Raw genomic sequence first — 25208 nt, 5'->3', positions numbered from 1 at the left:
ACTGGGTGGTGGGCGGAGGTTTCAGCCTAGGGCTGAGCTCAGGAGACAGGGTGAGGTTCGAGGCCTGGACATGCACACCTTCAGTGTAAACTCCAGGTAGAGGGTCAGTCAGGATTTCCCTAGTCTGAGGGAAACTGCAGGGGCCCGGGTTATTGGCTCTCGCTCACCTAGTCTCTCCCTGACAGTTGGTGACTTAAGACTGCATTTAATCACACAGAATAAGGCTGGAGTCACACACAACGTATAAAAATACGATCCGTTTTTTACAGACCAAATACGCAGAAATTTTCCCTGAACAGTGATCCTTATATCATCCGTAGGCAAGGTGTGGCTGCGTATTTTGCGCATGTAAACCTCCGCATGGCATCCATACGGCGAGATTTCCTGCTGACTTGCAAAATGGACATAGAATGGATCCATGGGCTCAAATATTTGTGAAAACATATACACAGTCTCTCTCTCTATCTATCTATCTATCTATATCTATCTCTCTCTGTATGTATGTATGTATGTATATATATATATATATATATATATATATATATATATATATATATATATATATACATACAGTGGGGCAAAAAAGTATTTAGTCATTCAGCAATAGTGCAAGTTCCACCACTTAAAAAGATGAGAGGCATCTGTAATTTACATCATAGGTAGACCTCAACTATGGGAGACAAACTGAGAAATAAAAATCCTCAAAATCACATTGTCTGTTTTTTTTATCATTTTATTTGCATATTATGGTGGAAAATAAGTATTTGGTCAGAAACAAAATTTCATCTCAATACTTTGTAATATATCCTTTGTTGGCAATGACAGAGGTCAAACGTTTTCTGTAAGTCTTCACAAGGTTGCCACACACTGTTGTTGGTATGTTGGCCCATTCCTCCATGCAGATCTCCTCTAGAGCAGTGATGTTTTTGGATTTTCGCTTGGCAACACGGACTTTCAACTCCCTCCAAAGGTTTTCTATAGGGTTGAGATCTGGAGACTGGCTAGGCCACTCCAGGACCTTGAAATGCTTCTTACGAAGCCACTCCTTCGTTGCCCTGGCGGTGTGCTTTGGATCATTGTCATGTTGAAAGACCCAGCCACGTTTCATCTTCAATGCCCTTGCTGATGGAAGGAGGTTTGCACTCAAAATCTCACGATACATGGCCCCATTCATTCTTTCATGTACCCGGATCAGTCGTCCTGGCCCCTTTGCAGAGAAACAGCCCCAAAGCATGATGTTTCCACCACCATGCTTTACAGTAGGTATGGTGTTTGATGGATGCAACTCAGTATTCGTTTTCCTCCAAACACGACAAGTTGTGTTTCTACCAAACAGTTCCAGTTTGGTTTCATCAGACCATAGGACATTCTCCCAAAACTCCTCTGGATCATCCAAATGCTCTCTAGCAAACTTCAGACGGGCCCGGACATGTACTGGCTTAAGCAGTGGGACACGTCTGGCACTGCAGGATCTGAGTCCATGGTGGCGTAGTGTGTTACTTATGGTAGGCCTTGTTACATTGGTCCCAGCTCTCTGCAGTTCATTCACTAGGTCCCCCCGCGTGGTTCTGGGATTTTTGCTCACCGTTCTTGTGATCATTCTGACCCCACGGGGTGGGAGTTTGCGTGGAGCCCCAGATCGAGGGAGATTATCAGTGGTCTTGAATGTCTTCCATTTTCTAATTATTGCTCCCACTGTTGATTTCTTCACTCCAAGCTGGTTGGCTATTGCAGATTCAGTCTTCCCAGCCTGGTGCAGGGCTACAATTTTGTTTCTGGTGTCCTTTGACAGCTCTTTGGTCTTCACCATAGTGGAGTTTGGAGTCAGACTGTTTGAGGGTGTGCACAGGTGTCTTTTTATACTGATAACAAGTTTAAACAGGAGCCATTACTACAGGTAATGAGTGGAGGAAAGAGGAGACTCTTAAAGAAGAAGTTACAGGTCTGTGAGAGCCAGAAATCTTGATTGTTTGTTTCTGACCAAATACTTATTTTCCACCATAATATGCAAATAAAATGATAAAAAAACAGGCAATGTGATTTTGTGGATTTTTATTTCTCAGTTTGTCTCCCATAGTTGAGGTCTACCTATGATGTAAATTACAGACGCCTCTCATCTTTTTAAGTGGTGGAACTTGCACTATTGCTGAATGACTAAATACTTTTTTGCCCCACTGTATATAATTTATTCCTATTCTTTGTGTACACATTTATTTTAGCTATTCTATTCTAACCTGTCAGTGTGATTTTACTGTACACCGCACTGAATTACCGGCTTTTCTATAGAACACCGGTGCGTATTTCTCGCAAGTCACACGCATGGTCCGTGTGTAATCCGTATTTTTCCACCCCCATAGACTTTCATTGGCGGATTTTGTGCGCAATACGCTGACAAACGCAGCATGCTGCGATTTTCTCAGCCCGTAAAATAAGGTTGAGAAATATACGGCTGATGGGAGCTGCCCCATAGAGAAACATTGGTCCATGTGCAATGCGTTGTTTTTGCGCCTCTCATACGTCCGTCTAGTGTGACCCTGGCCTAAGACATACAGAAAATTCCTCTCCTATTTCTGCCTGCTCCACAGATATATGCCCCTCCTGCTCCAGCCCCTGAGCTGAGTTTCAACGATGTCTCCCCCCAAACAACTAAGAAGCAGAGACACCTTATCATAAGCCTCCTTGATTGCCTGTAGCTGCTCACACTTCTGCAGGAAGGTTCTTAGACATGGTGTGGGGCAGCCACCAGCCTCCTCAGTGGTGCTGCACTGTCTGCTTCCTGCTCTCCTATTGGTAAGGCAGCACAATGAGCAGAAAAAATACAGTACAGCCTCTAGTGACAGCTTATCAACCAATCAGCAAGCAGAAAGGACTCTGCAGCCCCTAGGGACCTCTGCTCCACCAATCGGAGTGATGCTGCTGGGCCGGAAGAACAAGAAAAAATGAACATTTAATTAACTTTTTTCACAAATTTACTTTAGACCCAGTTTTTTTTATTTTCACAAGGGTAACCGGAAAAGATAGACCCCCAAATTTGTAGTGCAATTTCTCCTGAGTACACGGATATCCCATATTTGGAAGAAAACTACTGTTTGGGCACACGGCAGGGCTCTAAAGGGAAGAAGCACCGTTTGACTTTTTGAATGTAAAATTTTCTTGAATCACTAGCGGACGCCATGTCCCGTTTGGAAAGCCCCTGATGTTCCTAAGCAATGGAAATTCCCTACAATTGATCCTCATTTTGGAAACTTGACCCCTCAATTAATGTATTTTAGATGTGGGGTGAGCAACTTGAACCCCCAGGTGCTTCACAGAAGTTTATAACCTTGAGCCATGAAAATAAAAAATCACATTTTCTCCACAAAAATGTTATCTTAGTCCAATTTTTTTTCATTTTCAAATGGGTAACAGGAGAAATTGCACCATACATTTTGTTGTGCAATTTCTCCTGATTACACCAATACCCCATATGTAGGAGAATACTACTTTTGAGGCACAGTGCAAAGCTCAGAACGGAAGAGATGCCATATTGGAGTTCAGATTTTGCTGGAATTGTTTGAGGGTGACATATCTTATTAGCAGAGCCCCTGAGAACTGATTTTACAAACTACACTCCCCGATGAATTCATCTACGGGTGCAGTGATCGTATTGACACCACATGTGCCTCACAAAATTTTATACCATTGAGCTGTGAAGAAAGAATAAATTATATTTTTACAACTAAAATGTTGTTTTAGCCCTAAGTTTTTAAATTTTCTAATGGCTAATAGGAATTTACAACAAAATTAGGTCCATTTTTTCCTGAGTGCACCAATACCTTACATGTAAATATTTTTCAGGTACCGTGCAAAGCTCCGAAGGGAAGGAGCTCCATATTAGAGTGCAGATTTTACTGTTATGGTTTTCGGGTTCCATGACCCACTGGGAGAGCCCCTGAGTTGCCAGAACAGCAGAACCCCCCATAATTGACCCCATTTTACAAACTACACCTCTCAACTAATTAATTTAAGGGTGCAGTGATCATATTGACACCACAGGTGTCACAGAATTTTATACCATTGGGCAGTTAAGAAAAAATAACTACATTTTTACCACCAAAAATTTGTTTTAGCCCCAGATTTTACATTTTCACACAAGAAGTTGGTAAAAATGGCACCATAATTTGTCCCACAATTTCTACTGAACGTGGCAATACCTCATGTGGCTGTACAGAACTACTCGGCCATACGGAGAGACTCGGGAGGGGACGGAGAGCTATTTGCCTTCTGGAGCACATATTTTCCTATAATAGTTTGCAGACTCCTCTACCGAGCCCCTAATTGCTAAAAGAGCAGAATCCCCCCTCAGATGACCCCATTTTGGAAATTAACTTCCCATAGGGGTATATCTACAGGTGTAGTGATGATTTTGACTCCATGGGTGTTATCCAGAAACAAGAAGCAATGAATGTTACCGAATGAAAACTTCAAGCTGCCGTTGTAATAACCAGTGCATTGCAGTCACCAGTATGCTATACCCAGTTCATGCTTTTGGAGACATACACCCATAAGTTACGCGGGCTCTCATCGCTTCAGAAATGCTAAACATGTGGACGTTGTGGAGTTCAGAAGGGAAGGGGGCATTTGGATTTGGGCGCACAGAATTTGCTGAATTTCTTTTGAGGGGCGAGGAGCCATTTTGCTTTTCCAGAGCCTTTGTACAATCAGTAACGTGGAAGCCCCCTATATTTCCGTGAACATATGATGGACCTGAGTGGGGACTTGCTTTTTTTATGGATTGAGTTGAAGCTTTTAATGGAAACATTTTACATAACATTTAGGAACATATTTATACTGCACTCTACGCTGAGCACTTACTTTGGAGTTTCTATCTAAATCTAGTCACGTGATTCAGATGAAAGAGGGGGTCCCAAAAATGACTGACACCGCCGGATCACGTATTTCAGAGATTTACACAGAAACCCCAGTGTAAGCTCTCAGCAAAAAAAAAAAGTGCAGGATAAATGTGTGCCAAGCCTTACTACAATCTTTGAGATGCAAAATGAACAAAACAACAGGTGAAGAATTAATTTTATGTGTTTTTTACGCCATTCTTCATATGGTATAAGTGATTAGTCGACTTTAAGGCTGCCGTCACACCAGCAGTATTTGGTCAGTATTTTACATCAGTATTTGTAAGCCAAAACCAGGAGTGGAACAATTAGAGGAAAAGTATAATAGAAACATATGCACCACTTCTGTATTTATCACCCACTCCTGGTTTTGGCTTACAAATACTGAGGTAAAATACTGACCAAATACTGATCGTGTGACGGCAGCCTAATATTCAGGTCAGTGCGATTACAGCCATACCAGATTTATAGTGGATTTTTATGTTTGGCTGCTGTCACACACTGAAAAATGTATTTAATGCAAAAGCTAGTTTTTGCATCACCATATTTGGAGAGCTATAATTTTTCCATATTTCGACCCACAGAGTCATGTGAGGGCTTGTTTTTTGTGGGACGAGTTGATGTTGATGGGATTACATTGATAAAATATATATATATATATATATATATATATATATATATATATATATATATATATATATATATATATATATATATATATATATATATATATATATTTATTTATTTTATGTCATGTTTTGGCACTTTTACACAATAAAAACTTTTTTATAGAAAAGGTAAATATATTTTGCATCGCTTTATTCTGAGAGCTATAACATTTTTAATTTTTTTACGCTAATGGAGCTGTATGATGGCTTGTTTTTTTGCGGGATAAGATGATGTTTTCAGTGGTACCATGTTTATGTTAATTTTTTTATTGCATTTTATTCCACTTTTTCAGCGGTATGATATTAAAGCATTGTTTTTTTCCTTATTTTTTTATTTTTTATGGTGTTCACTAAAGCTGTTAACTAGCGGGACAGTTTCATAGGTCGGGTTGTTCTGGACACGGCGATATGGATACAATATATTTAGATTTTTTTTATGTACCGTATATATATTTTTTAAACTTTTTTTTTCCTTTTTTTTTTTACATTTTTACTTTGTCCCTTTATGGGACTTTTATTTTTTGCAGGCTGATCACTTGTATAGCATGGGGATGCAGCAGAATCCCTATGCTATGCAAACTGTCAGCGCTGCCCTGACAGACAATGTTGCTGATTATGCTCTGAGCCTGAACAAGTAACTTTGCTAGTTCTGGTGACCCGGATGTCATCACCATGGCAACAATCGGGACCCCATGATGACGTTGTGGGGTCTCCGATCCAACGGCGCAAGGTCTGTCTTCCCTCTGCCTGCTCCCTTAATGCTGTGATCAAGTTCAATCGCAGCATAGGGTTTAAAGTACCTACAGCAGTGCAGGACCACTCCTTTCAATGAGTGTCGGGTGTCTGCTGTTACAATCAGCGGCGATCGTGCATGCACAGCTTTTGTGCACAAAATCATCTAGACTTATGCATACATCCCAGGTCAATAAGGCCCAGGTCACAGGGATATTCATTTTTTGCAGGCTGATCACTTGTATAACATGGGGATGCAGTAGCATCCCTATGTTATGCAAACTCCCAGGTCAGGTCACATCCCAGGTCAGTAAGGCCCAGGTCACAGGGACATATGGATACGTCTCGGGTGGGAAAGGGGTTAAAGCTTAACCGCTGTTTTAATTTTTATTTAATAAATCAATAGTACAAATGAAAATAACCAACTTTATAATATGTTATCAGAGAGATTTGCTTCTTTCTCTGCCAAAATTGATTAGATTATTCTGTTTTCTTTGCTCTATTTAGAAACAGGAAGTTGCTTGTCCCTACATTTATCATTCCCCTCTTCAACTCCTGACCCAGTTGCTCTGCTCCTCCTCCTGCCATAGACATTTGCAGTGACTCATGACTTGTGCAGAGAAAATTGACTTCCTGTTTCTAAATAGAGCTTAGAAGGATTCAGCTAGTCAGTGATGTCATATTCCTAATGGAAAAAAGAAGAATTTACTGGGTAGAAAGGCAACATGAGCAATTGTAAGTACACAGTGCTGTATAATATGATGACTGCAGTATATATTTAGAGGATACAAATTTTGATGGGAGGAGAAGGGGTGCTTCTTTAACATGAAAATTCTTACATATGGATCTCAACATGCACTACTTTAATCCGTATTCTGCATCGAACTTGCTCATTATAAGTCAATGGGTGCTCAAGCTAATTATATATGGGTTACCATCTGTATGTAATGCATTTTTCACGGATTGCTTGTGAAGGAAGCGAGTTTAGCTTCAATCCATAAAATCAAATCCTTTTATTTCATGATTAAAATAGATATGACAACACTAAAATAGGCCAGACCGCATTTAGGAACGCAGCAGTCGTTCGAAAGCGTCCGATTTTACCTCTTTGCACCAATTATCCCCAATCATGCCTATGCATAGGCATATTTTAATGTTGCCATATGTATTTTAATTATAAAATAAAGGATTTAATTTAATGGATCGTAGTGAGCCCACCTTCATTCACAAGCAATATCAACGTCTGGTAGAGACGAGACTCTGGGCTTCTCCACACCAGAAGCTTACCTGGTTTCATTCAAGGATGAGTTAAATTTTTTTCTTTGTTTTTCACAAAATCTGCATTTTTATTAAATTGTTCATGTAAAAACTGGATGTCATACGATTGACAATACAGATGGAAAATTGTCTCTTATTTCCGAATAAAAATGGACAATTTTGTATAAACTTTACTCACTGAATCCAGCCTTACAGGTGTTTTCTGTATATGATTTTGTATATGATCCACTACTGGCTTTGTCCTCAAATACTGAATCAAAACATACAAATCTAAATACGGTACTTCCTAAACTAGCCTACCCCTGTATCTACTTTGTCATTTTCTTATGTCAGGAGAGTCACAGGCTTAGGCCGGAGTGACACTTGCGAGTGCAATGCAAGAAACTCGCACGAGTCTCTCGCATCAGTACTGGCACTGCCACCGGCACTCAGGACCGGAGCGTTCAGCTGCATGTGTTTCTATGTATCTGAACACTCCGGTCCCGAGTGCCGGCAGCAGTGCCGGGTATTGATGCGAGTGCAATGTGAGAAACTCGCATGAGTCTCTCACAAGGGTGACTCCGGCCTTAAGGCCCCGTCTCACATAGCGAGATCGCTAGCGAGATCGCTGCTGAGTCACAAGTTTTGTGACGCAACAGCGACCTCAGTAGCGATCTCGCTATGTGTGACACGTACCAGCGATCAGGCCCCTGCTGTGAGATCGCTGGTCGTGTCAGAATGGCCTGGACCTTTTTTTGGTCGTTGAGGTCCCGCTGACATCGCTGAATCGGTGTGTGTGATACCGATCCAGCGATGTCTTCACTGGTAACCAGGGTAAACATCGGGTTACTAAGCGCAGGGCCGCGCTTAGTAACCCGATGTTTACCCTGGTTACCAGCGTAAATGTAAAAAAAAACAAACAGTACATACTCACCATCTGTTGCAAGTCAGGTCCCTTGGCGTCTGCTTCCTGCTCTGACTGAGCCGCCGTAAAGTGAGAGCACAGCAGTGACGTCACCGCTGCGCTCTGCTCTCAGCTCTCACTGTACGGCGGCTCAGTCAGAGCAGGAAGCAGACGGCAAGGGACACCGAAAGGCGAGTATGTACTGTTTGGTTTTTTTTACATTTACGCTGGTAACCAGGGTAAACATCGGGTTACTAAGCGCGGCCCTGCGCTTAGTAACCCGATGTTTACCCTGGTTACCCGGGTGCTGCAGGGGGACTTCGGCATAGTTGAAGACCGTTTCAACGATGCCGAAGTCGTTCCCCTGATCGTTGGTCGCTGGAGAGAGCTGTCTGTGTGACAGCTCCCCAGCGACCACACAGCGACCACACAGCGACGCTGCAGCGATCAGCATCGTTGTCTGTATCGCTGCAGTGTCGCTTTGTGAGACGGGGCCTTTAGGATAAATTACAAGAAATGATTACGATCTTCCTAAGCAAACTGTCTGTAATTAAAGGGGTAGTATATAGTGTTGAGCGATACCGTCCGATACTTGAAAGTATCGGTATCGGAAAGTATCGGCCGATACGGCAAAGTATCGGATCCAATCCGATACCGATACCCGATACCAATACAAGTCAATGGGACTCAAGTATCGGACGGTATTCCTGATGGTTCCCAGGGTCTGAAGGAGAGGAAACTCTCCTTCAGGCCCTGGGATCCATATAAATGTGTAAAAGAAAGAATTAAAATAAAAAATATCGCTATACTCACCCTCCGACGCAGCCTGGACCTCAGCGAGGGAACCGGCAGCGTTGTTTGTTTAAAATTCGCGCTTTTCCTTGGTTACGTGAAGTCCCGGCTTGTGATTGGTCAGGGCGGCCATGTTGCCGGGACGCGGACCAATCACAGCAAGCCGTGACGAAATTACGTCACGGCTTGCTGTGATTGGTCCGCGTCCCGGCAACATGGCCGCCATTAACCAATCACAAGCCGGGACGTCACGGGAGGCTGGACACGCGCCCATTTTAAAAAGCGCGCGTGTCCAGCCTCCAGTGACGTCCCGGCTTATGATTGGTCACGGCGCCATGTTGCCGGGACGCGGACCAATCACAGCAAGCCGTGACGAAATTATGTCACGGCTTGCTGTGATTGGTCCGCGTCCCGGCAACATGGCCGCCATTAACCAATCACAAGCCGTGACGTCACGGGAGGCTGGACACGCGCGCTTTTTAAAATGGGCGCGTGTCCAGCCTCCCGTGACGTCCCGGCTTGTGATTGGTTGCGCCGCGGTCAACCAATCACAAGCCGGGAGGCTGGACACGCGCGCATTTTAAAATTTTAAAATGGGCGCGTGTCCAGCCTCCCGGCTTGTGATTGGTTGATCGCGGCGCAACCAATCACAAGCCGGGACGTCACGGGAGGCTGGACACGCGCCCATTTTAAAATGCGCGCGTGTCCAGCCTCCCGTGACGTCACGGCTTGTGATTGGTTGCGTCTCCCATGTGACTGCGACGCAACCAATCACAAAGCCGGGACGTAATTTTAAAATCCTTAAGGACCTGAAATTACGTCACGGCTTGCTGTGATTGGTTGCGTCTCCCATGTGACTGCGACGCAACCAATCACAACGCCGGAACGTAATTTTAAAATCCTGAAGGACCTGAAATTACGTCACGGCTTGCTGTGATTGGTTGCGTGCCGGTCACATGGGCGGCACGCAACCAATCACAAGCCGGGACTCACGTAAAGGAAAGAAAAGCGCGAATTTTAAACAAAGAACGCTGCCGCTTCCCTCGGTAAGGTGCAGGCTGCGTCGGAGAGGTGAGTATAGCAATATTTTTTATTTTAATTCTCTCTTTTACACATTTTTACATTAATGTTGTTTCGATACCGATACCCGATATCACAAAAATATCGGATCTCGGTATCGGAATTCCGATACAGCAAGTATCGGCCGATACCCGATACTTGCAGTATCGGAATGCTCAACACTAGTATACTTTTGGAAACATTTTTTTTCTTAAATGCATGTATTTTTGCCTAAAAAACATTTTGTAATTTTGTTTCATTATAATTGTTGCCTTTTTTTAGCCTTTGTGTTGCATTATCTATTCCTGGCTGTGGAATGGGTTAACTGAATGTCTATCAGTGAGCTGGTTCAGACAGTGTAACAGCAACGTTGGTAACTTTTTATTTGTAGATTTTTTTTCTTGCCTCCTCCCAGTTGATTTTAGGACTACAGACCAAATCAAAGTTAAATGGGTTGGGAAACAAAAAGAGTACAAATGCAAAACATTGCAAAATGTTTTAATGAAACAGGGTTTCAAAATGACTTTTAGCCTCAAATACTGGTTTTAAAGGGAATCTGTCACCCCAAAATTCTCCTATAAGCTAAGGCCACCGCCATTAGGGGCTTATCTACAGCATTCTGTAATGCTCTAGATAAGCTCCCGATGTAACTTGAAAGAGAAGAAAAATAAGTTAGATTATACTCACCCAGGGGCGGTCCCGGTGCGGTCTGGTCCGATGGGCTTCGCAGGTCCGGGTCCGGCACCTCCCATCTTCATACGATGGCGCTGGGCCTCTCTGACCTTTCCCGGCACCTGCGCACTGCAGTACTTTGCTCTGCCCTCAATAGGGCAGACAAAGTATGCCTGCGCAGGAGCCGCTGCGGGAAGCAAATAAGAGGATGTCATCGTAAGAAGATGGGAGGCGCCGGACCGGACCACAGCGGAACCGCCCCTGGGTGAGCATAATCTAACTTATTTTTCTTCTCTTTCAGGTTACATCGGGGGGCTTATGTACAGCATTACAGAATGCTGTAGATAAGCCCCTGATGGCGGTGGCCTTATCTTATAGGCGAATTTTTGGGGTGACAGATTCCCTTCAAGTAAAAAAACAAAACAAAAAAACAACCCCTTCAAAATTCAACGCTATTGCTCTTCACATCCACACATACCACAGCTTGGTGGTGTATGTACATTGATCTTGGAAACCGTTTACAATTTCAATGCTTCTTCATAAAGAAGATGTCAAAAATGCAAATCCAAATAGTTCTTCTGTCCAACTTTACTACTTGACCAAATTTTTTTTTTGTGGCTTCCGGGAATAGCACGTCTACAGTCATCACAAACTTTGCAATTTGACTACTCCTTTTCTCTTTTTCTGCCTTGAATACTATACCTCTGTGAAAGTCTGTTTACCTCCCATAGTAAAAATCATATGCTTTACATATAAGGTCCTATCCACACGTGATTTTTCAAATCTTTCATCACATCACCTGATCATCCTAGGAGTCTTAGGCTATGGTCAGATTGCATTTTAGCTTACGGTTTGTGGCTCAGTTGGAGCTTGGTTCTGAAACCTTGGAAAATAAGATTTGGACATAAGTTTTGGCAATACCTGCCTATTTGAGGGATGCACAAACACACAAATAGTTGGAAAGTGCTGAATATCCTGTCCTACAGAGCATAATAGGACTCCATCTGCATCATTAAGTAACATCTGAATTGCGGTTTCCAGGATTTCAGACTTAACTGACAGAGCTGCTGACATTAGCCTAAAATGTAATGTGAATATAGCCTTATAAATGTGATCCAGTATGAGTAAAGAAGGTGACTTCAGACAGCAACTGAATCGATGTGTAAATCATTAACCAATAATTTAGGCAGAAGAATTACCTGTAGCTTGTGTGTAGTTATTGTGTTCTGTAGAGGAACTTTCTTTTCAAGAGGCTGTATACTACTCGGACAACCCCTTCTCTCCCAGGGCTCTCGACACATTGGGCCCAGGGCTCGCATAACAAGAGGAAGTCAGAGCTGCAGCTGCTTTCTCACATCTGGTTGAACTCTGATATGACCGAAGGCGTGGAGCACTCATAGTCAGAGGAGCCATGCTCCCAATGTGATGTGAGTGCCAGTGCCGACATGGCTGGAACAGCGCCGGCATCGGAAGTGAGTGTAAGTGTTCTTTTACTGATGTCAAACGTGCTAATTGAGAAGGGGCGGTCAAAGTAGTGAACAACCCCTTTAATATAGATTTTAGATATTCACCTTTTCTTCTTCTGGCTTATTACAGGGCCTGCGTTTAATGTCTTCCTAAGATACTGCACCTTTCACATCGGACCATTCCATGTGGACAAGTTCTCTGCTCCTGGCGTAAGTATAAAGACCAAAATGAACCCATCAGGGTTAAAAAGGATCGTCCACTGGGAGCAAAGCTCTGTATAAAAACATCAAAGAGTAGTTACCATGCATCACCTCTTTTCTGTGCTATGCAGACTGGCAAGTCTGGAAACTGACCTTTTTAGCTGCTAGCAGCTTCATAAAATGATTCAGTGTATTTATATACAGGTTTTGCAACCACTATTAAACCCTTTACGACATATGACGTAGCTATACGTCCTGGTCGGATATGGGTTCCCTACCAATGACGTGTAGGTACAACATGTTGATCGTGTGCGGCACAGGAGGTGTGCCTACGCGATCGCTGGTAGCTCGGGTTACGGGATAGCTTCTTAACCCTCTTAATGCCGCAATTTATATCGATCACAACATCTAGGAAGCTGGGAGATAGAGGAGGGGCTCTCAACCATCCGATCGGTACCCCCTGCGTTCGTTCTCATGGCAACCCAGTCTGACAACCTTCGTGTTTGCTGGCCACAGCACACCTGTTAGACCATGCTGAGAGCATAGTCTAAGAGGCTTCTGTCAGTGTCTCACCGATGGGTATAATGCATTGCAGTGCTGGTGCACTGCAATGCATTATACCAGTGATCAGATGGATAACAGTTAAAATTTCATAAAGGGACTAAGTAAAAAAAAAAAAAATAATACCAATAAACGGGTATATTTCTGTAAAAACTAAAAAAGTACACATTTGATATTGCCGTGCCCGGAAAGAGATAATCTGTAAATTAAATAATCTGTAAATTTGCCTAGGGCCCCACTCCCCCAAGGGCCCCAAGCCAGTGGAGTTCTGCTAATGGCGGCATACCAGACGGCCGCTATGGGGCCCGTGAGTCAGGGGGCCTGGTGGCAGAACCATCTTCGCCCTCCCACATTGCGCATTCAGCTGTATCAGCATCATAGTTGAAATCTACTTCTGTGCCAAGCACTAGAGTAGATGCGCTGCAGAGACCGGAGCAGGAAGGGGGACGAGAGAGGTATGTATTTATTTTTAAATCATTGAGTACGTGGAGGACTATGGGGAGTGCATTATATTATATGAAGGACTATGGGGAGTGCATTATACCATATGGAGGACTATGGGGTGCATTATACTAAATGAGCAAAATGCTGTCTATTCATCGAGTGATTGAATTGTTTATGCCGAAACAGAAATCATTGTTCTCAGCAGCATATTGCCCAGTGAAAACTACAATATGCTGCTGATAACATGATACTGTATGGGGGCATTTGGATTTACGTGATCTTTCTGTGCCCATCATTCTTCTTTATCCAGTGTAAACAGGCCTGGAAACAAGTGTCGAACAACTTTAATATTGTTGATCATGTTTGTTTAAAGGCCTGAACTCAGCACATGTAAATACAACCAAAATGTTTCTGTGTGATGGTGCAATATGTTAGCATTTGCGGACCCACTTTAAACTTTTGCCCAGAGTTCCACTTTGTCTAAAATCGGCCTTGCCAAAATGTAATGTAAAATGTTCCCAATAAAAGCTTCAATGCAATCCACAAAAAAAGCAAGTTCCACTCAGGTCCGTCATCTGTTAATGGAAACATATAGGGCTTCCACATTACTGGTAACATAAATGCTCTGGAAAAGTGCTATAGCTTCTCTTCTCCAAAAAAAATTCAACAAATTCTGCACTCCCAAATCCAAATGCCCCCTCCCTTCTGAGTCCACAGTGTGCCTTAACCACATTTAGTGCCCGTATTTTTGGCAGCTCTGTAATGATAACAGCCCACCTAATTAACAGATGCATGTCTCCAGAACCACGAGCTGGGCACTGCAATGTACTGGTGACTACAACTTATAGTTTGCAGTTTTCACTCTGCAACATTCACTGCTGCTTGTTTCGGGAAAAAACCCATGGAGTCAAAATTGTCACAACACCTGTAGATAAATTCCCAAAGGGGTATAATTTTCAAAATAGGGTCACTTGAGGGGGAAATTCTGCTCTATTAATGCTTAGGGGCTCTATATATTGAGTCCGCAAAATATTCTAGGAAAATCTGCGCTCCAGGAAGCAAATAGCTCTCTGTCCTTCCCAAGTCTCTCTGTGTGGCTAAGCAGTACCCATACCCATGTGGGGTATTTCTACATTCAGCAGAAAGACTGGAAGAAATTTTGGTGCCATTTTCTCATTTTCCAGTGTAATGCAAAATCTTGGGCTGTGGTGTAAATATGATCACTGCACCCCTAGATGAATGCATTGAGAGGTGTAGTTCTTAAAACAGGGTCACTTATGGGGGGTTTCTGCTGTTCTGGCACCTCAGGGGCTCTACCAATGTGACATGGCACCCTCAAATCAGTCCAGCAAAATCTGAATTCCAATATGGCGCTTCTTCCATTGTCATCTTTGCACTGCTCCTCAAAAGTAGTTTTCGATCAAATATGTTTATCAGTGTACTCTGGAGAAATTGTGCAACTAATTGTTTGCTTCACTTTCTCTTGCTATCCTTGTGAAAATAAAAAATGGGGCTAAAGGAATATTTTTGTGGGAATGTATTTTTTTTTATGGCTCGACATTGTAAACTTTTGTGTTAGGTTCAAGGTGCTCACTACACATCTAGATAAGTTCCTTGAGGAGTTTAGTTTCCGATATGCGGTCACTTTTTTGTTTTTGTTTTTTTAACTTTTTAGGCACATCAAGGTCTCTCCAAACACGACATGGCGTCCACTAATGATTCCAGCAAATTTTGCGTTCATAAAGTCAAATGGCGCTCCTTCCCTTCCGAGCCCTACTGTGCACCCAAACAGTAGTTTTCCCCCATATGTGGACTATCAGCGTGTTCAGGAGAAATTGCACAACAAATTTTGGAGTCCATTTTCTCATGTTACCCTTGTGAAAATAAAACTATTTGGGTCTAAAGTAAAAGTTTTGTGAAAAAAAAGTTAAATGTTAATTTTTTCCTTCTACTTTCCATTAATTCTTGTGAAGCACCTGAAGGGTTAATAAACTTTTTGAATGTGGTTTTGAGCACCTTGAGAGGTACAGTTTTTAGAATGGTGTCAATTTTGGATATTTTCTGTCCAATATGCCGCTCAAAGTCACTTCAAAATGGTTTTGTAAATTCTGTTGGAAAAATGAGAAATCGCTGGTCAACTTTTAACCCTTCTAACTTCGTAATAGAACAAAATGTTTAAAAAATTGTGCTAATGTAAAATTGTCTACTTTACATCAGCACAATTTTTTAAACATTTTGTTCTATTACGAAGTTAGAAGGGTTAAAAGTTGACCAGCGATTGTGGGAAATATTATTTATTAACTATTTTGTGTGATACAATTTTCTGATTTAAGGGTATACAAATTAAAAGTTTGAAAATTGCAAAATTTTGAGTTGTATCGAACAAATTTTACTACTATCATGAAGCACTTATCGTCACGAGAAAACATTCCCGGAATTGGTGGGATCCGTTGAACTGGTCCAGAGTTATTACATCATAAAGTGACAGTGGTCAAAATTGAAAAAAAATTGTCTGGTCAGGCGGCTTCAGGGTCAAGGTGTTAAAGGAACATAATTTTGGGTTTTATAAATGCTTGTTTTCAGTAAATCTAAAACAAATCTCAATGAATTCTGTAATAGGTTTCATTCCTAAACTGCATATTCTATTCAATGCTCAATTCACTTTACATTCTAGCTTAAAGTTAATCTCTCAGCAGGATATCACGATCACTCTTCCACCCCCCCTGCCAAACTATATATGTGAAGGTAGCTCTTTCAAAAACAAGTCCAGCAATAGTTTTACATTGCCAGATTGTCCCTGCATTGCTGAAAAATCATCATTTGAATTGATATGGAAATTAGATCTGTAGATCTGAAGCCTCAGTCACTCCAGCTGTTTTTCCTGCCCAATGCCTACTCCTCCAATTGACTCACAACTTTTATGCTGTGTGACATCAGGCAAAGGAGCAGACCAGAGGCGTAGCTAGGGTGTTGGTTCAAGGGGGGGCAAAGCTTCTGAGTGGGCCCCTAACCAGGTATCCTTGATTACAGCTGGGTGACGCGCCCTAATAGTGGAGGAGAACCTCAGCAGATGACCGCACTTTACTGAAGATAATCTCTATACAAAGACCAATATTGATATTACCGCCATATGGTCAGTGGTAGATACCAGCGCTACAGAACATATAAGAGATCATAGCACAGTTACAGATAATGTCTTACCGCAGACGTTCTTTATGATGGAGTTGTCACTTTTCCCGTCTTTTCTATCTGGCACAGACCGACATGACAACTACTTCCAGCAATGACTCGACTTCAGAGAATACAACAAAGACATATTTCACTTCTCGCATTCCAGGCCCATCACCATCTATTCCCAACCTGCACAAACTCCTCATCATGCTGGTACCCCAATACTGAGCCGCTGCTGCCGTATGTGTCCTGATTACTGCACCTTATACCCCAATGCTGAGCCGCTGCTGCCGTATGTGTCCTTATTACTGCACCTGATACCCCAATACTGAGCCCCTGCATCCGTATGTGTCCTTATTAATTCTCCTGATACCCCAATACTGAGCCGCTGCTGCCGTATGTGTCCTGATTACTGCACCTGATACCCCAATACTGAGCCGCTGCTGCCTTGTGTCCCTATTACTGCCCCTGATACCCCAATACTGAGCCGCTGCTGCCTTGTGTCCCTATTACTGCCCCTGATACCCCAATACTGAGCCGCTGCTGCCGTATGTGTCCCTATTACTGCATCTGATACCCCAATACTGAGCCGCTGCTGCCGTATGTGTCCCTATTACTGCACCTGATATCCCAATACTGAGCCGCTGCTGCCGTATGTGTCCCTATTACCCCCCCCTGATACCCCAATACTGAGCCACTGCTGCCATGTGTCCCTATTACTGCCCCTGATACCCCAATACTGAGCCGCTGCTACCGTATGTGTCCCTATTATTTACCCTGATACCCCAATACTGAGCCGCTGCTGCCGTATGTGACCCTATTACTGCCCATGCTGTGTGATTCTCTGTGCCCTCTAAATGCTAAAGCACCCCTCTATAATATAGCAATGCTGGGTGCAAGTACCCTAGAAAACAGTACCCATATTTTGCCCCCTAGAAAGTAATATTGCTCTTTGTGCTCCTTTGATAGTCACAGTAACCTGAGTTCCCCTGTAACAATAAGTGCCCACTTTACATTTATTAATGTCCCGAGTCTCCCCCTGTACAGCTCCCTCATACACAGCATGGTGCTCTCTTATACACAGTATACTGACCCCTTAGTAGCCTCCAAACTGTTTGATGGCTCCAACACAGTATTCCCCACACTGTATGATGCCCCTCTAGATAGCCTCCATATAGTATAATGTACCAGATAGTCCTCAATATAGTATAATGCACTCCCCATAGGCAGACTTTGTAGTATAAGGCAGACCCTGTAATATAAGGCAGACCCCCCCCATAGGCAGACCCTGTAGTATTAGGCAGACCCCCATAGGCAGACCCTGTAGTATTGGGCAGACCCCCCATAGGCAGACCCTGTAGTATTAGGCAGACCCCCAACAGGCAGACTCTGTAGTATTGGGCAGACCCTGTAGTATTAGGCAGACCCCCCCATAGGCAGACCCCATAGCATTAGGCAGACCCCCCATAGGCAGACCCTGTAGTATAAGACAGCACACCCCCCATAGGCAGATTCTGTAGTATTAGGCAGCACCCCTTAAAAAAAAAAAAAAACCTCTCTTTTTCCTGGTTCCAGCGCTGCTCTGAGCTCCCGCTTGTCTCCTGAAAGCGGGCGCCAGGCAGTGAATCATCGCGCCCTCTGTCAGCATTGCCGACTTAAGACGCTAACAGGGGGATGATGGGGGAAAGAGCGCACCTTCCCTCATCATTGCGGTCAGCTGTATCGGCTAAATGCCGGTACGGCTGACCCTGCGATGACAGGCGGGGGCCCTACTGCTGGCACCGCCCCCGCCTGCTCAGGGGCCCGATAGCGGCAGAGCAGGAAGATCGATTCTCCCTGCTCTGCCGCAGAAGGCAACTGTATCGACGCGCTGCGCAAACGCATGCAAACACATGCTTATGCTGCGTTTTTACTTCGCTTCATCTTATGCATGACACAAAAAAATGCTGCGTGTGCATGCGTTTAAATGCATTTGCATTGTTTATGCGCATGGTGGAGGTGGTGAAATCATTTCCTGGACATGCGCAGTCTGAAGTATGCATGCGTATCGATCGCATGCGTACGCATGTCGTAGCGTTCCAGTGCATTCCCATAGACAGTAATGTGTTTTGAGGCACTCATCCGCATGCGCAAGCCTGCGCATATTTGACGCCTCAAAAAATTCAACATGTTGCGTTTGCCGCACACTTCAAAACATCGCATGCGTACACAAACACATGCAAACTGATGCAAACACATGTCCCTGCGTACACAATGTTAAATATATGTACGCAAGATGCTTGCGGTATACGCTGGTATACGCTGCGCACACATACGCGAATGTGAACCCGGCCTTAGCAATTTCAGTGTTTATATTTTTTACTTTTTTCCTCCTTTCCTAGATTTTTATGTGTATTCTTTGGACATTAATGCAGCTTGTGGTGATTTTTATGTTTTATGATCTTACACCAAGCCCTCTGGAGCTACCACATCAAGAGCATGAACCACTATTGAAGCAGACAGACAACCAAAGTTCTTTATATGGTGCTATTAACTGTGTACATGAACCATCATCCCACCAGGATGATTTTTCAAGCTTGGAAAAACCAAATACTTCCTCAGTTTCGCCTATAACAAATAATCAGATTTGTTCTCAAAATTTGGAGAGAAATGGAACCGGTAAGGAATCATTGGTTGGTAAGAGTATTCCATAATAATGAATCTTTAAGATATTTATAAAAAATTGAAGCCAGGAGTAGTTCTACTATACACTAAAAGAATTCAAATAATTTTCACATCTGAATAAGACCAAGCAGCCCTCTAGTTCCCCCCTTGGTTAAACATATTTAAAGGGAATCTGTCACCTTCCTTGGATGTACGTATGCTATTAATATGGGTATACAGGTACTAGAATAAAGACTAAAATAGTCATACCTGTATGCCTCATATCGGTGGTATTGTTCTTCAGAAATCCTTTTTTAATCCTTTGTTAATCCGGTATCCCAGATTCTGCGGTGTACGGTGCCTGGAGAGAAACTCTGCTTCCGGTCTTCATTTGGGTCCCCGGCCATATTAGCTTCCTCTGCACATAAGAAACAAGAAGCCAATGCTCATAGAAGGGCATAATATCGTAATTGCAGGGCGCAGGTCCGGGACAACCACTAGACGTCACAGGACCCTATGATGCTGATGGGAGACGACAAGCACGCAAATGAAGACCGGAAGCGGAGTTTCCTTCCAGGTACCGCAGGCCCTGGAGCCTGGAAGACCGGATTTCTGAAGAACAAGACTGCAGCCATGAGGCATACTGGTATGACCATTTTAAGTATTCTAGTACCTGTATTAATAGCTTGGGTACTTCCAAGGGGTGACAGATTCTCTTTAAGAGTTTTTTCACATTTTGGGACAGTTTATTGATTTATGTTTGTAGATTAAATGCAAGTATTGGTACTCGGTAGAGTTTACAACTTTTTTGTTTTGTCTTTTTCTGAGCTCCACTCAGCTACTTTATGTCCACAGATCACCTCAAAGTTGAATGTGCAATAAAACAAATAGCCTGTAAAAGTCAAATGATGCAAAACTTTACATGCAATTCAGTAAGACAAAAATGCCCCAAAATGTGGACAAACACCTTTTAATTCTGCATTTAGTTGCAGTTCTTTTTGCCTTGCATACCTAAGTATTATTTTAGAATGCTTAATCAACATGCAGTCCCCTTTTTTACTCACCTTGCTAATTTACTTATTGAAAATACTAACAAACATTTACTACTTCGATGTTTGCAGTGCTGTGGGTAAGCATATGATTTATGGTAGCTACTTGTGGCTCCTGTCAGCTTTTGCAGTCAGAAAGAGAATTTAATAAAGAGCACACTCCCAGCAAAACAGTTGTGCTCTAATCCCTCTCATTGTGTCTGCATTGTAGTGTAGGTGCATTACACTACTCACTGATCACCATATTTCCCAGTTTCGCTGTGGGCTTATTCTGGATCAGGTGATTTCAAATTAAACGTTGCTGGATCACACAGGATTTTGTATGGACTGGAAATTGCAATATATAGCGAGAGAAGTAATGCACAGCAGCCTCCCTCCACTGTCTATACCACATAAAGACCAGAATATAGCAAATACATTTTGTGGTTTAAAACATAACCTTTACTAGTTAGTTTATAAAAGAGGTTTTCACCCCAATAAATACTCAGTGAAAAAATACACTAGTGCACAAATAAATAAAAAACGATCAACAAAAGAAAAAAAAAAATTGCTCCCTGTTTGGGATACATCACAAATCATAGATTATACAACTCACTGTTTGGGAAGACAATCATGACCTCTGTCACACTATTCATTCATGTGAAACAACAAACAAAGCCCAAGTCATTAATGGGACATTCCATTGAGCTTAGAAAAAACACATTGTTCACATATATTAAATAGAAGTTGTATAAAAAAGGAACAATCTCACCACTTGCTGGTTTTCATCCTTTGTTACAACTTCAAAGAGTAGAAATTCAGATAATATCCCTGTCAGTCCCTATGATCAGGCTGAACCTGGCATCCCAAAACTCCTGCCCTTACAAGAAAACTATTTAGGACTCTTTCCCACTTCCGTCTTTTTCCTCCGGATGAAATCCATCGCTGGCTACAATGGAAGCCTATGGACGCAGGATCCGTCGCTGACCGTCAAGTACTGGAATCCAGCAAAGTATCCCGTTTTTTCACTCTGAGCATGCCCGCAAGGATTTTCAAGTCAGGGAAAGATCTCAATCTCTCTCTCTCTCCTCTCTCTCTCTCGTCTCCCAGGAAATTTCTCCATTGAAATTCAGGCAACAACACAAACAACGCATCCCTCAAAACGCTGGATGCGTTGCGCACGTTTTTCACTATTTTCACTGCGTCCGTCGATACGTCACAACAACGCATTACGATGCTCGACAGCAGACGGAAGTGTGAGAGTCCTCCGCAGTTCATACCTTTAATGGCTAACTGAAAAGATGGTAACAAATTGCAAGCTTTCGAGACCACGCAGGACCCTTGCAGGTCCTGCGTAGTCTCGAAAGCTTGCAATTTGTTACCATCTTTTCAGTTAGCCATTAAAAGGTGTCAACCACTGAGGACTCTCATGTCTAAATAATTTTCTATCTACTGGCCAACACGGTACAAAGATATATATCTTTTCTGCCCTTACAAGGGCAGTCCACAGCTAGCCCTGCCACTAGCCAGCCCTGGACTTACCCTGTGTGCCTCCCGACGCGTTTCCTCAACTGCTTGATTCTTCAGGGGAATGGCACCTACTGTATATTCCTTATCAGGAGTAATTGGGCAGCATATTCCTCCCTCCTCTGGGGATAGCTAAGAGGCAATGGCATGGATCGGAAATTGCTTTTACAATGTACCGGTAAATCTTATTGAGTTTCATTCAGACGCTCCCCAGAGTTATATTGGTGGAAGCAGCATCACCCTTCACAGACCCAGTGTGAGCCAAGAGGAGCTTTGGGATTCCAAATAGTTTTTTATTATTACGCGTTTCTGCAATGGATCAGTGCCTTTTTTCATGGTATAAAAGGAAAGTGTCACGCTGGCACAGAAACGCTTTGGAATTTCTAAAAAACGATTTTGATGTACAATAACAAATTATATTGTGGTACCGTGTTAGCCAGAAAAATCGATGTGAATACTTTTCTGCCCAATGATGACAAAAGTATTCTTGGAGTGATTCATTTATTGGCTAACCAGAAAATAATATGTTTGCAAGCTTTCCGAGCACAGAGGCTCCTTCTTCAGGTTTGTAATCTTACCTGAAGAAGAAGCCTCTGTGCTCTGAGAGCTAGCAATCATATTATTTTCTGGTTAGCCAATAAAGGTATCACTCCAAGAATACTTTTGTCATCATTGGGCAGAAAAGTATTCACATAAAAAACTATTTGGAATCCCAAGGCTCTTCATTCCGCAGCACATCCCACCCAAATGTGGCAGTTTCAATTTCTGCTATTACACACCTGGCAGAACCATTGCCTTCCTCCGCAGCGGTGACTTTCCACACTTGTATAGTTATTGTGCCTGCACAAAACATCTCCAGGTGAGCGCTGCCATCACTTATACTTATTATTTACCAGGTGGTATTGCACTTTTGTCCTTTTCCAGAGCTTCTTAAGAGGAGCTGTCACGTGACCTAGAAGAAGACTGGAGTGGCTCTGAAAACTGAAGCAGACAAAAAAATACAGGACATAACATACACATTTATAAAAAGTTATGGGATAGCATGTTTGTTGAAAGAGATTTTTTAGAAGGTTGTCCCATGAACAAAGTTTATTTTAATCAATATATCTTGTAGTAATAATAATAATTTCCACAATTGGATGTTTAAAAAAAAAATGTTACTGTGCTGCGATAATCTTATAAATGTGCCCCTGCTATGTACTGTGTAATGCAGTGTCCTGCCATGCAGGAGCATAGTCTGATCATACCACAGCTCCCAGGTAGGGGAGGAAGCAAAAAAGTGTATTACAGACATTAAATCACGAGATTGCAAATAATTCTTTCTTTGAGGGAAAAAACAGGCAGGGAAATGTTTTACCTCAGAAAAATCACCTGTGATCCCTTGCTGTAATGTTTGTATACTCTTTTGCTTCCACCCAGGAGATATGGCATGTTCAGACCATGTTCATGCATGGTCAGATATAGTCACTACACTGTGTACATAGAAGGGGCACATTGATAAGATTATCTCAGCACTGGAACATTTTATTTCTTTATCGCTTCATTGGGGGACACAACACAGGTAACTATGGGTGTGTGCTGCTGTCGCTGGGAGGCTGACACTAGGCAAAAAAAGGAAAATGGCTCCTCAGCAGTATATACCCATCGACTGGCACAAAGCACATCAGTTTTAGCTTAGTGTCAGTTAGAGGCAGACCTGTATCTGATCCCAGATCCGTCTTTTTCCTTACGGGTCACCTGTTGTGTTAATGTTTTTCCCTTTCTATTTCAGGTTTTTTCCTTCTACATGGTAAAAGGGTGCACTTTTCTCACCCTGTGTTCCCTAATCGTGTGCGACCGCGAGAGCGGTGTGGTGTCACCCACATCGCCTACTCTCGGACCCGCAAGCAGGACCCGATCCCCTGTCACTGTCATGGTGCCTCAGGGTGATCCCCAGTGGCCGGTCCTGGCCTTTTCCCCACCCCACCCCCCTCCTCGAAGTTGGCTGGGAGGGAGTCTGTGGTCTCCGTTGGTGGCCTTCCCCCTTGTAAGGGTTTAACACTGTCTTCTGCACCGTCTGCGGGAAGGAGGACTCCCTTCTGCCAGTGACCCTCATCTATCCGAGGGCTCCTGATGATGTCTACGTCAGTGAAGAGCGATTCTGGACTCACCTTTACAGATATGTCCTCTCTGTCCCCTGTAGCTACCTGCATGCCTCACTGTCCTCCTGCGACAGGATGCCGCACAGCATATGATGGCACAAAACACCCGCAGCCATTTTTACTTCAATCCCTGCTAGGGCTTCGTTAACGCCCCTTTCCTGTAGCTGTGCCCCCTTCCCCAACCTTCTGTGCCCAATAAGGGGCCGGTTCTTTCTTCTGTCATGGCCGGATCGGGCTGCGCCCCCCACTCTAGGGCTCATATGCATCATGCACTTTATCCCCTATCACGCAGCCTCCTCACCCTGCCCGGTGCACGTCCCTGGCGGCACAGCCAATAGGAGGGGTCCCTGATACCGGCCGGCAAAAACCGTTAGGCCGCGCCTACCGCTTTGCATAGTGCTTCTTCCCCAAGTGCACTGCACAGCTTGCTTTTCCTGTATCTCCGAAACATATTGCTGTTACTGCACTTCCGCTTGGAATAAAAAAAACACCTTTATAAAAATTGAGTGCCAGGTTTTATTATACGTACCAGGTATCCTTCAGGCCGTCTCTTCCCTCATACGGACAGGAGTAATCGTACCTGTTCCCTAGCACAAACATTTTTCAGGGTTTTACTCCAATGTCTTCATGGTCCCGAAGAAAAACGGGTCTCTCCGTCCGATTCTGGACCTCAAACGTCTGACCTGTCACGTTCGGATCCGTCATTTCTGAATGGAGTCCCTACGTTCGGTAATCGCCTCCATGGAACCAGGGGAATTTCTCTGCTCTGTGGACATTCAGGATGCTAATCTGCACATTCCTGTTTGTGGATCTGCACAAAAGCTGTTCCATTCAGCGTGTCCACATGGACATTTCCTCTCTGAACCCTGCTCATACAGGCAATATACAGATGATCAGGTTTTTAAATATATCAGATAGGGATTGCATACATCAGTTAGGACTGCTCTATATGGGTATACCTTGATGTTTGGTGGAGCAGCTTAGTATACATTTTTTGCAAAAAACGTATCAACCAAATACCCTGTTTTTTACATCTTTTTACTAGCACTTGCT

The 25208-nt window shown here is 43.2% G+C and overlaps 1 protein-coding gene across 5 annotated transcripts in view; it reads left to right on the top strand.

Annotated features, from left to right (window-relative positions):
* LOC143807957 (major facilitator superfamily domain-containing protein 8-like) overlaps positions 1-25208 on the top strand; it is a 193686-nt gene that overhangs the window by 92690 nt on the left and 75788 nt on the right. For all 5 annotated transcript variants that reach the window (XM_077290105.1, XM_077290104.1, XM_077290108.1 and 2 more), the window contains 2 exons: positions 12570-12649; positions 19198-19474. In XM_077290105.1, the coding sequence (XP_077146220.1) occupies positions 12570-12649; positions 19198-19474 (357 nt within the window). The remainder of the gene's footprint in view (positions 1-12569; positions 12650-19197; positions 19475-25208) is intronic.

Source organism: Ranitomeya variabilis, chromosome 2 (genome assembly GCF_051348905.1).
Source record: "Ranitomeya variabilis isolate aRanVar5 chromosome 2, aRanVar5.hap1, whole genome shotgun sequence".
Classification (NCBI taxonomy): Eukaryota; Metazoa; Chordata; class Amphibia; order Anura; family Dendrobatidae; genus Ranitomeya; species Ranitomeya variabilis.
This window is presented reverse-complemented; position numbering and strand designations above follow the sequence as displayed.